The sequence below is a fragment of the Pseudonaja textilis genome, chromosome Z (assembly GCF_049901715.1).
Source record: "Pseudonaja textilis isolate UNSWEBS1 chromosome Z, rPseTex1.2, whole genome shotgun sequence".
Taxonomy (NCBI): domain Eukaryota; kingdom Metazoa; phylum Chordata; class Lepidosauria; order Squamata; family Elapidae; genus Pseudonaja; species Pseudonaja textilis.
In genome coordinates, this window is record NC_142008.1 from 26,378,963 (window position 1) to 26,394,874 (window position 15,912).

The following is a 15,912-nucleotide window of genomic DNA, read 5'->3' on the forward strand; positions in this document are numbered from 1 at the left end:
TATTCATTACTCTTATTTTATCCAATTCCAGTTCATATCATAGCCTCTTTCATTTTTCTTTAAATATTCTTATGTCTTGTTTTATAATATTATCTAAAATTCCTATTTCATTTCTATATTCATTATACATATTTACTTTTATCTGTCACATTTGCAAGTTTATCACATACTAATATTCTATTTATTAAAAGTTGTCCCCTTTATTTGTCAATTTGACCTTGCCATCCCTTTACCTTATACATTCCCAAATTTATTTCCTTTAAGTTATTATAAAAATTTACCATAATATGAAAATTTACCACAGTATTATCATTTTAATAACCACATTCTACATTAATAGCGATAATCTCCTAACTACTACATACCACATATGCATATATATATTGTCAGATTCCGCATCGTGTTCTTTTTCTCAATTACACTGTAAATCATCTGTTTATTTCAAAAATATTAATCCATTCAATTAATTTAAAAAACTGATAATAGCCTTTCCATTACAATTATCATAACACATTTTAACTTTATTCAATTCATCACTTTATTAAATATCAATCAATATTCTTATAATAAATTCCCACTTCCATATCTATTTCAATTAAATCTATATCTGGTTTAACAATTATTCCTAAAGAAAAATATTAGTTCCAATCTTTTCTATTTTTAAATCTATATTCTTATATATCACAACACATTACCTTGCAGAATCCCTTTTCCTGTTCTTCTTTTACCCATTGTCTCTCATCCTCTTGACTATATAATTTCTTTTCATTTTTGTTTGCTTTCTGTTTCCTGTCATTTTCTGGTCCTTTCTCTTAATTCCCCCCTTTTCCTTTATTACTTCCCTCCATTTCTTATGCCAATTATTTATTTTGTCTCCCTCCCTCTCTTGATCTTTTCTCTGTAATGCCTTCTTCTGCTGTTTCCATCAAACCTCAAATTTTTAGCTTTAATCCCCCCGTTTTGATGTTCGTTGTTCCACTTGTTCTTTAGAATTGGTTTCTTCTTTGTTTAACTCCTCCCCTGCTGCTTCTCTTTGTTCTTCTTTAGTCTGTGTCACCATTTCTAATTTTTGTAGTATGATTACTGTACATTTTCAAGCTTTCTTTCATTTCCCTCATGTTTTATAGTTCCAATCTTATATCCATGCATCATTCTCCCATTTTTGCACTTTTTTTCCTTTTCTTTAATACATTGAATCCAATTATCCGGTAGTTTATTTCAACCAGGGTCTTTTATATTTAATTTCAACAGTCAATGTCCATAAATCTTTATTTCCAGGTTCCTTCTATTGATTTCTTTTCCAATTTTTCCCAGTCACCAAACAATCCCAGGGCAATTTTTTCACATATCTGTTTTTTTCTTGTAGTATTCTAGTATTTCATTTTTCAAGGTTTTATTTTATTATAATAGGATTCCTCTTATTTCATTTCAAGTTCAAATTTTTTAAAAAACCAAGCACTTTTCAAAGAGTCACTGAAATTTTTCCTTTACCATTAGGTGGCACTCTCAGTTTTGTTTCCACATTCCACCCTTTCTTTTCACTTTTTCCTTTTTTTAAATCTTTTGTTAATTTTGCTAATTCCAATTATTAGCAATTTTTTAACACAATAAATTCCAGCATTTAATTATGCCAATTAAGACCAAAATCCAGATAATTATCCAACTTAATTTCCAGGTCGTTTATAATCAAATGTCTTCCTCTGAGTTTTTCACCTCTAAATTAAATATTTTCAAAATCCAAAGTCAATATCGCAAGTTTCTAATTTTCTTCTCTCTTTCTCTCTGATCACCACTTCTACTATCTTTCATAAAAAATTATTTGTTTCTTAATTCTGGGGTACCTTTTAATGTTGTCTGTGCTGTCCCAACCAGTCTGTGGGAGTTGGATAGTTACTTAGGAATTGTGAGCTGTCCCCTTAAGGGGACATCTTCCTTCTATTGCTACAAGATGGGTTAGGAGAAAACCATCTTTCACATACAAGGCAGACATACAAAGGATTGCTCATTAAAGATGAACTTCGTCATAAATGTGAGTTATGAAGATACCTGATGTACCAATAAATGAATTTTGTTATGGAAGCATCGTTGAGTTATCTATCAGCATCTGCACAGCTATAAATCTAGCTCTGTGCAAGAGGCAGAACAGTGAAAAATGGTTTTCTCCTAACCCATCTCGTAGTGATAGAAGGAAGATGCCATGTGGTAGAGAGTTCAGACAAAGAATGAGGAAAACTCACTTAACCCACCAAGGATCAATTCAGTGACCAATCAGGATTACAGATGTAGCCACATGAGATGAACTACATTTCCCAGGATACCTTTAATTACATTTACCATGATGCATTCCCTTAAGGGAACAGCTCACAATTCCTAAGTAACTATCCAACTCCCCTAGACTGGCTGGGACAGCACATCCATGTATTTCATCTAGTTCACACACCGCTCATGGCTTCACTGCTCCAGCACAGTCTTAGTTTTCCAGACTGCCTTCTGTGTTATTTTAGACCACTGCTGCAACTCATCTTCGGAGGGGGTTTACCTTGTCAGGGAGGGAAGATGCGGCTCCCCTCAACCCTCCAGGCGGTCCCCCCTTTCTTCACCACCCTTACAGGGTGGTTCTGGTCCCAATTGGGACCCTCCAATGAGTGAGTGCAGAGCAAAACCGCGAACGATTGCGGATTCTGCTTCGTCCCGACAGGAGCACTACTGGAAGTCAATCAGAAGTAATCCTGATTATTTAAGTAGCAAGTAATATAGTCAGGTTTCTAATATAATAGAATTATTCAAGTCCTCTAATTTTTAGAGTACCAAAGAACAATGTAGCACTCACTGTCATAGTAAAATGTACATATTCCATATCAGCAGGTCTGATTATTTTATTAGTTTTCAAATGATTTTAGCTTCATCTACACATTAGCATTGGGTTTAACTATTTCCTTCCCCATCAAAAGGATTTACTGCCTGGTTTGCACATTTTATTTATTTGATTTAGGCACCATCTCTGACTTGAAGTACAAAAGAACTAGTTTCTTCCTAGTTTTTACTGTCTGCCAACATTTTCTTTTTTGTTTTGTTCTAAAAGCTGGAGGCTTCTTTGTACTGGGATCCAAGAGAAGATGGGACTTTTATTCTTTGATTACCTATCCAAGAAGCTATAGATAGGCAGCAATTAATAATTCAAATAACATTTTGAAAGAGTTGAGGCAGCACTAAAGAAATGTGGAGAATTTCTCTGTGGAGAAATCTTTGAAAAATAGAATAGTTTTATTATAAGTAAAGAAAATCTCCCCACTGAACATACAGAAATGGCATTTTACAGCAAGGGTCAAAGATTTCTTCCTGGATGTGTATTTCTAATTAAATGACAAAGTACATTTTAAAAATGAGTGAGGTTGTAAAGAATCATATACTGTAGGTTATAAGATATTTCCATTTGGGTTTCCTAAAATAGACCCTCACTTTTCTTGTTAAAACAGGAAAAACAGAATTGGGGTAGATTTGGGATTTAGGTACAGAGTCCAGTTTAAAATACAGTTAGATGCTAAGAATTCAAAGCTCCTTTCCTGTGATTCCTCTTCCAAAGTACTGCTGTTAAACTGCAAACACCAGGCCTACCACACAAAGTGTACAGAGGTTGAACAAATATTTTGATATTTGCTTTACTTCTAATCTAATCTGATACCAAATATGCTTGGAGCATGCAATTTTTTTTTTCTGTGAGTTTGGAGGAAATCACTCTTATGAAACAAGCATTCTAGCCTTCTAGCCCAATTTTTATTTCCTAAATGCAATCTGAATTTTATACAATTCTACTGATTTAAGTATGCCTAATTTTTCACTGGGTTGCAGCTTTATATTTAACATGATAATTTTTTAACAAAATAACTCTATTTCTCTTTCAGATATTACTCCCCTGGATATTCTGAAGCACTTCTGGAAAGGGTAGAAAATTATCACCCAGTTCTATAATTTTTTTCATCTCTATAAGAAAGAGAGAAAGAAAACCCTCTTTTTCTTATCTTTGTTTTGAGTGGCAAGCAAATATAGTTTGGCCAAGACTGGTGTGGGAAATATTTAACCTTCTGTTATGTTACCGATCAATTATGACAACAGGAAGACATACCCTTTCCACCTTTGATCCCCAGTTGACTTCTGGAACTCATGCTAAGAACAAAGACTATTATATGCCTATTTTAAGAGAACTGTGTTTCTCAGTACCTTTGCAAGTCCAAGTAGAGGGAGGCCAGGACTATTTCTGGATGCACCTGAGATTTTGCTAAATAGCTTGCACCATCAAATTCTTCTTCTTTGAGAGAGAATTACAACATTATCCAGTAAGCATCAGAGTTGTTCTTTTTGCTAGGGCTTGTAGTTCAGTCTAAGCAGAAATTACCTATTATTCTTGTACTTCCACTTTCTTGATTATTTCCCCCCACTATTGTCTCTCTCCTGGTACTTGCAGTAAACCAATGAATGTTTGACCTTTTAAGAACCAAGCTTTTGTTGTACTGTTTCATTTATCACTTCTAGGAGTGGCTTTTAAGAGAACTGGTATTTAGGAAACAAACTATTCGTAAGGGTTGGAAAGTCGTTGTGAAGTAAACGTGGAAAAAAGATAAGCGTGGTACTGAATGTTGCTTAAAAATGTTTTCTCAGCATTTATAAGGCAGGGTAGTTCCTTTTTTAACACACTCCAACAACCTCTTCATTAGATAACATAGCACCATATAACAGAAAAATAAATATTTAATATTCATTGTCAAATGCAAATAACATTTGTTTTGTGAAGCCAACATTGTTTTCCTTTTGTCTTTGTCTCAGATCTAAGTCTCCATGATATATAAAGGTTAAAAAGCTCAGTATTTGAGAAGGTTAAAAGGTTCAGTATTTAAGAAACAGAACTTAGCTTTTCAGGGGCTGCGTATAAATAATATTATAAAATGAATGCACTTGGGTTTCTCACTGGTCTCACAAGCTGAATGTCAGTTGACTTCTTTACTTATATGTACACCCTCAAGCAATGAAGAGCATCCCAAATGGCAATATATTCTGTTACTTCTGAGAAAATACAGTGCTTCAGGGAGATTCTAATGACAGAAAGCCATGCAAATTTGGATCAGCCCAAAAGAATGCCTATTTAAAGGATTTATCACTGACCTCATATTTTAAGTATCTTGAGTGGAAGGGGAGTTTAATTTTCCACTCTCAATCATAATCTCAACTCAAACTCAAACAGTCAAACTCAATCTCAAACAATCTCAAACAGAAGTTTCCTTCTGACAATTACATTTCATGTTATAAAAACTTGGTATGTTAATAAATCCCTGATAATTAGGAAGATTGCAGGGGAAAAGGAGGAATAGGAAGGAAATATTGAGTATTTGTCAAGGTTTCAACCAATGCCCTAATGAAAGCAGAAGCCTCAAGCAAAGTTTCAAGAAAAAATCTAGTTGTTTATTAAGAGCACCATGTCGGCATGGACTTAGCGAAGCCCTGCCTCTGACCCTCCTGCACTCCCTTTGCACCCTTCCTCTGACCCTCCCCCACCTCCCCCCAAGGCGTGTCATCAGTCACATTCCCCAATGAAGCAATTTTTCAGGTTATAGAAGTCACTCCCTCCGACTGTTGCAGGTCTCCGTGGAGCCAGCCTTGACTTTGGCCAGCTAGGATGTGCTTTGTTTTGACTGAGGTGCAAATTCCTCGATGCAGCTATGAGGCTTGATTCTCCATCCCGCTGCCTATGGCAACTCAGGAGCAGGTCAGGAAAGCTTTGTGAGTTGACAGTATTATCCTAGGAACCAAAAAACAAAACCCCCATCAGAAACATCTAAAAGAAATTTTCTGGTTTCAGTAGTGACTCCTTATCTCCCTCCATGGGACATCACCTTATATTTTGGCTTGCAAAGAGCTACCTTGATGAATGAGTTGTTGTGACTACTAATGACCATTATGAAACTGCTCTAAGATTTGATTAGGTTGTTCTGTACCTTAATTGCTTTTGAGAGGTGTGACTATTTGACATCAATTTATTTTTCCAGTAGTTCTTCAATATACCTGAAAAAGAATAGCATAATCAGAGCACAGACTGTGTGCACCTCTCCTTACAGAAATGTCATCAAACCCTCTAAGAATTGTGCTATGGACTCTTGGAAGGGCAACTGCAGGCCATGAGGTAGGTATAACCTCAACCTCCAGACAAATATCACTTCCTTTCTCACAGTATGAAATTTTTGCCATTATTTTTGACAAAGTAAGTATTAAATGTACTTGTTTTATATCACCTTCCCCTTAAAACCATGAAATCTTGAAAGTCATCAACGAACCCAAAATATCACAAACCCAAAATATCAGCCTGGTGCAATCCAGCAGAATCACCATATTATTATAGGATTTATATAGGATTTATTTTTTTATTTTACTGGATCAAATGTTAGTAATTTCTTATGCATTTTTTTAAATAAGCTTGCATTTTCTGTTTTGTTTTTATAAAGCAAGGAAGCTTAACCATAAATCTTATCCATATTGCCAAAATTCACTGGATTGTATAAAAATGGTTTCATATATTTATTTTAAATGATACAGAAATAATATTGGTCTTGGCAAAATAAAGCACATGCTGTAGTCAGCCCTATAATTTGGGTTACTGTGAATGTCAATTAGGCTATTAGTATTGAGCAATATTTGTGTATGCTTAGGAACAAAACAAATTAGGTGGTTTATGAAAGGAGCCAAACACATGCTAAAGAGAAGGATGCACCCAATTTTCTGTAATTACTTACCTAGTGATATCCTGGCCTAAACATGGTCTGATCTGGCATCTTTTGCTAGCTAAGTTTCAATATGCTAGTCTAAAAATGTAGTGTAACATAAAGATATTATAATGTACATATTTCTGCTCTCCAACTATTGATTTACAAAATGAGGTTAAGTAACAAAATGCAGAATATCGCAAAATGATTATACAATGAATATTTTAAAAACAGTTTTACCTTTTTGTAGCTCACAAAATGTTAGTCATAAAATAGTCTGTCTGAAGAAGAGATTGACATTTTTTTTCTCAAAGAGTTTAGCTGTATCAAATTATAGACTTTAAGATTCTGTCTAACAGAATGGCTAACCACTAGCCCATGGAAAGAAGTTTGTTCCTCTCATAAGGTGATTGATCTACAGTAGTAGTTTTATGAGAAGAGGCTCAATTCCTGTTTGTGAAGAAGTCACTAATAGAGATAACACCCTCAGTTTGTTGAAATTTGCAATTTAGTGATTTTTCTAAATTGTATTTCTATAACTCATAGGTCCCTTACAGTCAAATATGCTATGATTCTTATTATGGTATGTGCCAATTGTATTACAGCTAATATTAAATAAACATTAAAGCATATACTGGCTCTATTGATCCCCATTAATTCTTAAAACCTATTGAGTAATCATGCACTGATCTTGCATTGTTAAGAGTACACATGGTGATCTTCAATGATTTGGTTCACTGAAATAAAGATTTCTGTACATAGAGATGCATCTCTCCTTTTTTTATCATTGTGTCCTCAAATTAGGGAATCAACTTCACAGGATCCCTACTTGTTAAGAACCTGAATAATTGCCAAGGAGTGACTTTTCAAAACTATGATATGCATCAAACATAAGGCATGTTGCAGCATTCATTTTCAAAATAGAAATGAGCATAGCAAATGTAATTGAGTCAGAGAACATAACAAAAGAGAACAAAATTGCAGAACAGAACAAAAGAGAACAAAATTGATTTCTCTTACTTGGCTCATATGCACACACAAGAACAGAAGCAATCTATGACTTTTTGCTGCTTTCAGAAATGAATAAGATATCAGCCTGTTCTCTTATATGAAAACCAACTAAACAACCAACCAATTTAAATATGTTAAATTTTTATACATTCCATTACACCTAGAGGCTGCTAAAGGGGACACTTCAAGCTGCTTGGTATAGAGCTTTCTTGATGCGTTGCGGGTCCCAGTACCAGGATGAATCAGCTGACGACCTGCACCCAGGCAGACTGTCTGGGCGGGCTCCTCTTGATGGCAAAGATGACAGCGACACAAAGGTTTCTTTTGGTGAGAGGAAGCCCAGATAGTACTACGCACCTCTCTTTTATTGTGCAGCAAGCGGGGGGGGTTAGGTTACACATGAGGTTAGACAGGAACAGGAAACACTGCCATATATGGCTAATCCTTATGCTATAGCTGACTCAGGTTTTACACAGGAACAGGAAACATTGCCATATATGGCTAATCCTTATGCTATAGCTGACTCAGGTTTTACACATTGCTGTTCCTATAGTGTCGCCCTATATGTGTATTGTATGTGTATTGGGTTGTCTGTGTACGTGACTTCCTCCTGATGTGTCATGATATCGCAACACTTTCTGTGGTGACACCTTATGGTGTCCTCCAAATCTGCCTTATTTTGCCGAATAACCCTGAGATATGCACACAAACACACACATCTCTGCTTATAGATTAAAAAAAACAGGATTCAGTAATATGTAAGAGAGCAGCCTACCATATCAAAGTACAGAAATGATTTCAGACCAGTTAACGGAATAATGAAGAATGTGGGAGATTAAATATATAAATTGGAAATATATAAGCCTCCAATGGATGAAGTCAAAGTCTTCTGGAGAGAAAGAACTACCATGTGAATTAGGCCCTTAAATAATATTGAGGGTTTTTTTTTACTTACAGTAAAAACAATATTGTATCTTCCAATTAGCTCACTGGATATATATAAACTGTTTGGTGTCATGGTGAAGGCATTTGCCTAGAAACTGGAAGACTGATTTCTAGTTAATCCCTAAGCATAAAGGCAGCTGGGTGATTTTGGATCAGTTACATATCTCAAACCTATCTGAAATCTTGCCAAGAAAATGGCAGAGACTTACCCAGGCAGTTGCCAAGGTTGGATTAGATGATCTACAGGGTCCCTTCTAACACTGATTATCTGTTTAACCTAAAAACACACATTTCTCTCTCTCTCTCACTATCTCTGTCTACACATATACACATACAAAACACATATTGCCTGGCCAGTGAATTTGGCTTTGAAAACACACACGCATATACACCCCTGTGTATATAATATTTAGTTGAATAAAATGGATAAAAATTGCATTGCTTGTAAAGCTATTTAACAATAAATATGCGGATTCTCATAACCTGTTTTAGGTTTCTTTTTAAAATAACCACCGTTGTTTCTGGATTGTAAGCAATTTTAGTCGCATGTTAACAATGGGGTACTTCGGATTCTCCAGCTATTGAACTATGATGCCCAGACTTTTTCACTATTGGACACACTGGCAATATGGGAAATGAAGTTGAGTGACACTTGGAAAGCAGTCAGTCACCCACCCTGATGACAAAGTGAATTTTAGTAGCTTTTTTCTAAGAATTCAACAAATATAAACTCCTTACATTATTGTGAAGTAGATCAGTGCACCTCTTCTCTTTCAAACAGAAAGTGTCAAAATAAGAGGAACGGAAGGAGTAGCTTTTTTAACAGGCAAGAAACCCCTCCAAAGTGTGGCTGGTCATCAAAACTTTTCACTTTTAGGTGATGAGATTTGTTATTTTCTACCTTACACTCATCAGTGTTTTCTTTTCACTGCCTCCCCCCCACCCCATTATGCACATCCAATTCACAGATAATTTGTAGAGGAAAAAATCTTATTACATAAGCAGGATAGATGGCTTATTAAGAATTTTACTAATGTTTGCCTTCAAAGTAATAACAGCATTGATTATTTACAAAATATATTTCTGATTGCACAAATGCATATAGATATAGTTCCAAGAGAATAAAAAATTAGCTTGCAAATTGTCAGCTAGTCAACATAATTAGTTTAAGTACAACTGATATTGTTCAGTGGAGAAAAAAATTCCTTCCAATGTAACTGTAAGCACACAACTGTTAAGAAAGGGATTCAGTTCTGCAATGGTTAAATTGCTTGAGTGCTTTAAAAAAAACAGTGTTTATTCAGTAAAGCACTGCTCTCTTGACAGCAGCAATTTATATATTAGTTGACTGGATTTTCAGGAAAGGCAGTGGAAAGCACATTGGCTGCTCCATATCATTTGGGCCCACTAATTCTAAAAATACAAATTTCTCAAGTTGAAATAAGACATCATTTTAAAAGAAAAGGCAACGTGGCTGCTTTATCGCTATTCTTGAACAAGAACCATTTTGCTCCTCTCTGCTCTCCAAGCCTGTGAATTTCCCTCTCTGCTGCTGTCGTCATTACTTCTTCCTTTATCCTCCCTCTGCCTATGAGTCCAAACCATACCATTGCCCAGAAGGAGCCAATAAGACAAAGTGAAGCTCCAAGAGATGTGGGGGGGGGGACAGGGGAGAGGGGTTGATAGAAATAACATTCTATATGAGATCCAGTTCTTGATGCTGGCGCTACTGTTGATAACATTGGCCGAAATAAATCCCAACACAGTAGTTTTTAAGGGACTCCTTCACATTATCTCAGATTCTATTTGCTTCTACTGTATGTCAGTCAGTCTTTTTTTTTTTTGCTCTTTATACTTTCCCTTCATTTCCTGAACACGAGTACTTAGGTCCCCATTCTAAATGTTTAGCATGAGCCACACTGACGTGTCTCATGACATCATTGTGCAAATGACATAAACTATAATTTGTGACATTTACAATAAGGGTGTGATGCACGTAGCATCATTTGCCCCTTCCCAATAGATATCCATGCTCCATAATTGCTGCAAACCTGCAAGAATTCCAGGAAAGCATTTGAAAGAATAATGTGGTAATGTAGTGGGAGATGCTAAAATGAATGAGAACAATGGAAATAGTAGAAATGATCTGAAGGCCAAAAGGAAGCAACCAGGTACTACAAATCTCTGTTGATTCCTTAGTTCCTGGAAACAGGTACAAGCATTAAAGGTAGGATTGGTGATTAAAAGAGAAGGGAGAAAGTTGTGCTGCCATTGACAGGCAGAAAAATTTGATTAGAACAGTGATAGAGCATAAGAAACTAGCAATCCCTTCACCAAAGACACAGTTTGATTTTTTTTCCTGCAAAGGGATGGAGAAAATAAATATTCTCAGAAAAAGAGAACTGTCTCCCTATATTATAAATATTTTACATTTTCGGACTTCAATTTCTTCCTACGCATCTTGGAACTTTACAAAGATGTGTAAGAGGCTTGGAAAGCACATTTCCTTCTGTATTTAATAGCTGGCATTTCCTCAACATACTATTTTCCAAATGCCTGTCTCTTGGCATGCATCCCTTTCCGGATGGCTCCTTCTTTGATATTTCCCATTTGTTTATTTTTCAGCTAGCTGAAAAGACAGGCACAAAAGAGCTTTCCATTCTGCTAGGCAAGCGCTGTTGCTTCAGAGCCTGGACCTGAAGATGGAGCTCCTGGGACTTCTTTGAAGAGCTAATTACTACATGGGTGGGGCAGCACTTCCTCCCTGTCACCACCATCCTCCCCCACCTCCAGCAGAAATAATAGCAATGTCTCCCACGGTGCCACTGCAACTGAGATGATAGTAATAGAGGTTTGTGTTTGTGTGTGTGTGCGTGTAAAGAAGTGGGGAAAAAGACAGGATGTTGGCTCCAAAGTCTCAATTGTGACCTGCCCCTTTTTCAAATATCTTCTTTGAATCAGGGGTGGGGGCTTTCATTATGCAGTCATGACTACCATTTTGCCTTTTTGGAGCCCCCACTCTAACTTTATTATCATAAAAGATCAATATACAACAGTATTTCCTGAACTTGGCCACTTTAAGATGAAGACTCCCAAAATGCCCAAGCAGCTGGATGGCGAATTCTGGAAATCCATCTATCTTAAAGTTGCCAAGTTTGAGAAACACTATACAGAAAGCTAAAGTTGGAATAGAATCAAAGCTAAGACTGACTACTACTATTTATTTTTATGGTGGAATGTCTATGTCAGGCTAATAATGAAATGGCTGCAGCTGTGTTTGCAACTAAATTAGCATTTTTAATTAAAAGATAAGCTTAGGATTTCTGCTGATCAAAGACAGTTTGTTAAATCTCAAAATGTTTTGCAAGAAATTGCTACAGCCTGAACAGCAAATTCTGCTGAATTCAGAGAGTTGTATGTTTCAAATAAGTTAGGCAGTGCACTAGGAACTGCTGCCCTCAGGCTGTAGGAACGATCAGATTTGTAGTCTAACATAACTGGAGGTCTTCAGGCTGAAGAAGGCGCCCTAAGGTAATAAAATAGCAAGGCGGTCTACTGTTTCAATCTTTTTGGAGAACTGCAGGATGGACAACTGGGAATTATTAATAATCTAGATCAAATGAAACCATATAAAATTAGTTGGTAGTCTTTTAACATACCAAACCATCCACCAAGCCTGTTCATGCCCATAATTACTCACAATTCTGAAAAGTTACAGCTGACTGTGTAAGGTTTTTCCAAATGACAGACAATATTTCAATAGGAAATATAGCAGATGACTTAACTGATCTTGGCTCAGCTTGAAAAATCGAAGCAAGTTTGAACCTGACTAGTAGATCTCCATGAAAACCCAGGATATAAAACTGAAAAGGTGAGGAAAAAACAGGAATCCACTTTTGTATTGCAACCAATAAACATGAATATGCAATTTTGATAAATTGGGATGGCCTCTGTAAGCTCTGACAGAAAAAAAAAAGCTTTCATTGCCGTAAAGGAGAAAAATATGTGCACTTAGGCCAATGTAATTGACTGGCTCCATTTCACAGTAAGGAAAAGAAAGGGAGCAGACACATCCTCTGAATTCATATCTGAAAGTCAGTCCCATTTACCTTGACTGTAATTATTGCTGAATGCACAATTCCTCTAGAAACATACCAAAAGGAGCAAAAGGAACTTGAAAAACAACTGCATATTTAAATGAAACTACCTAAAATTATTCTATGTATTTATTTAATGTATAAAAATGTATCTTACTCCTTCCCTTTGTCTGTCTGGGTAGTTTATGAAAACACAATAAAATGAATAATAAAATCTAATTAAAACAAGTAAATTCGCACAAATGAAGTTTAACCACAAACGTTTGAGTGGGTATTGTGAGTTAGGTAGACCTGTGTCACTCTGACATTTTCCATCTGTCCCCTTGCTGGCAGGGCTTAGAGCATATTTTAACCCTATCACCAGATCTACTTTATAAAGTGGGCCAGTAAAAAGAATCATGACTACTTAGCTGCCTTGCAAGATAATTATTGTGAAACAAAAACAACAAAACTAAACAACAATTTTCCTGTAAAGGTGTAAAAAAAAATCCTCTATGCTTCTGGAGTGTCTTGGTGCTGGAAATATTAATGTGGAATTTTTGTTACAATCTTTTGAGCTACCAGATCAGTTAATGTTTTCTATAAACAAAGAATTGAACATGTGCTTCTCGGACTTCCTGTTTGCCTGGCTTCAATGACAGCAGGGATTCGCGTTTCTCCACGATCCCTGCTGTGCTAGCCGTCTTGGTGCCTCCGATCCTGACGGATTTGGAGGATAAGGCTGCCCTGTTGGGGTAGCTGAAGATAGGGGGGATCCGGATAGGGGTTGAGAGGTATCGCAGACCCCCTCCCCAGCTGGCAATAACCCCCTTTTCTCAAGGCGGTGGAGCGGCGGTCTCAATGGCCGCCACGAAGAAGCCGGCAACTGGATTAAGAATGTGCAGGAGGAAGAAGAAGGAAGTTTTAAAATGAAAGTCTTCTTGGCTGAACCGGGACTTTAAGGATATATTTAATGCCTGGAAAATTATTATCTTTTTGGATGCTACAATGTCTCTAATGGAGGTTTTCAGCGGCGAAGGGAAATGTTGAAAGAGAAAGTTACTCTCCCTCCCTTATGGAATTAACAAATGGACATGGAAAATCTGCTCTCTAACAGAAGGTAAAAATTTAAAGCCCTTTGTTACAAGTGGGAAGGGAGAGGCTTGGAAAAAAAAATCTTTTCTTTTTTTTTTTCATATAAATTTTATTGAATTTACAATTAAAAAAATAACATAACAACATTACATAAGAAACAGAGAGAGAAAAAGAAGAAAGAAAGAAGAGAAAGAGAGAGGAAAAAAAAAAAAAAACGCCGGTCTTGCGACCGAAAAAGAAGAAAAAGAAGTATAAAAGAGAGAAAAAAACAAAAAGACGGAAGAAAAAGAAAATACGTTAAAACCAGACAGATATTCTTTTGACAGTCTACAAGATCCAATTCTCCTACCTTACTTTAAATATACACATCTTATCGCTATTTATGGTTATTTATGCTTATTTATGCTCATTGAACAGTTTATCTCTGATATAACCAATTATACCACGTATTCCAATTATTATCAAATGCTGAAGACTCTTTATTTTTAAGAGCTATGGTTAAATTGTCCATTTCTGCGCAGTCACATATTTTCTGAATGACCAATTGATCTGTAGGTAAATGGGATGATTTCCAGCACTGGGCAAATGCTAATCTGGCCGCAGTTAGAATATGAATTATTATATATTTCGTCTTTTTAAGAAAATGTTTATCAGAGATCCCTAGTAGGAAGAACTCTGGTTTGTATTCAATTTGTTCTTTAGTTATCTCCTCCAGCCATTTTCTAATTTTTGCCAGTATTTCTGGGCTTCTTTACAGGTCCACCACATATGAAAGTAGGTTCCCTCTATGTTTTTACATTTCCAACATTTTGGACTAGAGTTTGGGTTCATTTTCGCTAACCTCGAAGGGGGTAAGTGCCATCTATATAACATTTTATACATATTTTCTTTGTACGCTGCAGATTTCGTGATCTTAATGATTCTATTCCAGATCTTTTCCCATTCTGTTAATGTAATGCTTCTTCCAATATTCCTACTCCACATTATCATGTTCCTTTCACTATCTCTTGCTCTAATTCTACCTCCAATAAATATTTATAAAATTTGGAGATATTCTTTTTATTTGATCCTAATAAGATTTTATCTAAGTGTTGTAATTTGCTATAGATTCCACATTCTTTGATATCTTGTTTGTATCTACTATGGATTTGTATATATAACCACTGATCAATTTTAAATCCCTGTTCCTGTAATTCCTGTCGAGTTCTTAATTTTCCTAAAGGATCTAATAATTCTTTATATTTAGTCGCTTTTGTTATATCCAAATTGTTGGGATGAACCATTGCCTCCATTGTTGAAAGCCAAATCGAATTTTTAAATAATGTTTTTACATATTTTTTCCAATTAGTTAATAGTGAATCTCTAATAAGATGTCTATGAAAGTACGCCTGTTTAGTTTTCCCCACATCCCATAGAAATGCGTGCCATCCTCTCTGAAGGTCGTGCCCTTCCAAGGCTAGAGTTCTTTTATTCCGTAAATTGACCCAGTCTTTTAACCATAATAAGTTGGCTGCCCAATAATATAATTCCCAGTTTGGAAGCGCTAGCCCACCTCTACTTTTTGCATCTTGTAAGGCCTTAATACTGATTCTAGCTTTTTTCCCTTGCCAAATAAATTTAAGAGTTACCTTATTTATATCATCAAAAAAATTTTTTGGTAATTTTATTGGGATTGTCTGGAATAAGTAAAGGAGTTTTGGTAAAATGTTCATTTTGATTGTGGCAATCCTGCCCAGTAAAGAAAGCTGCAACTTATTCCAAGATTCTAGATCTTTCTTAATTTGCTGTAACAGTTTATCATAATTATTCTCTTTGAGTGATTTACTATGTGGTGTTAACCATATGCCTAAATATTTGACCTTTTTTGTTGCCTGTATCCCCATGGTTTTTTCTAATTCTTTCCTCTGGTTCTCTGTTAGATTTTTAGTCAGTAATTTCGTCTTATTTCTGTTAATCTTTAATCCTGCTACTGAACCATATTGTTCTAGTTCTTTTATTAGATTATGTCCTTTTTCCATGGGATCCTCTAGGAAGAA

General features: G+C 35.8%; 1 protein-coding gene across 6 annotated transcripts in view; it reads left to right on the forward strand.

The window, feature by feature from the left end:
• The window catches only part of SPAG6 (sperm associated antigen 6), a 60,928-nt gene extending 46,799 nt beyond the window's left edge, over positions 1 to 14,129 (forward strand). For 4 of the 6 annotated variants that reach the window (XM_026706248.2, XM_087916485.1, XM_026706247.2 and 1 more), the window contains one exon: positions 3,903 to 4,496. In XM_026706248.2, the coding sequence (XP_026562033.1) occupies positions 3,903 to 3,969 (67 nt within the window). In that variant the 3' untranslated portion in view covers positions 3,970 to 4,496. Of the gene's footprint in view, positions 1 to 3,902; positions 4,497 to 6,038; positions 7,511 to 11,330 lie in introns of those variants that run through there. The other 2 variants (XR_015740109.1, XR_015740108.1) reach the window with 2 other exon arrangements.
• The last annotated feature ends 1,783 nt before the right edge of the window (positions 14,130 to 15,912 follow it).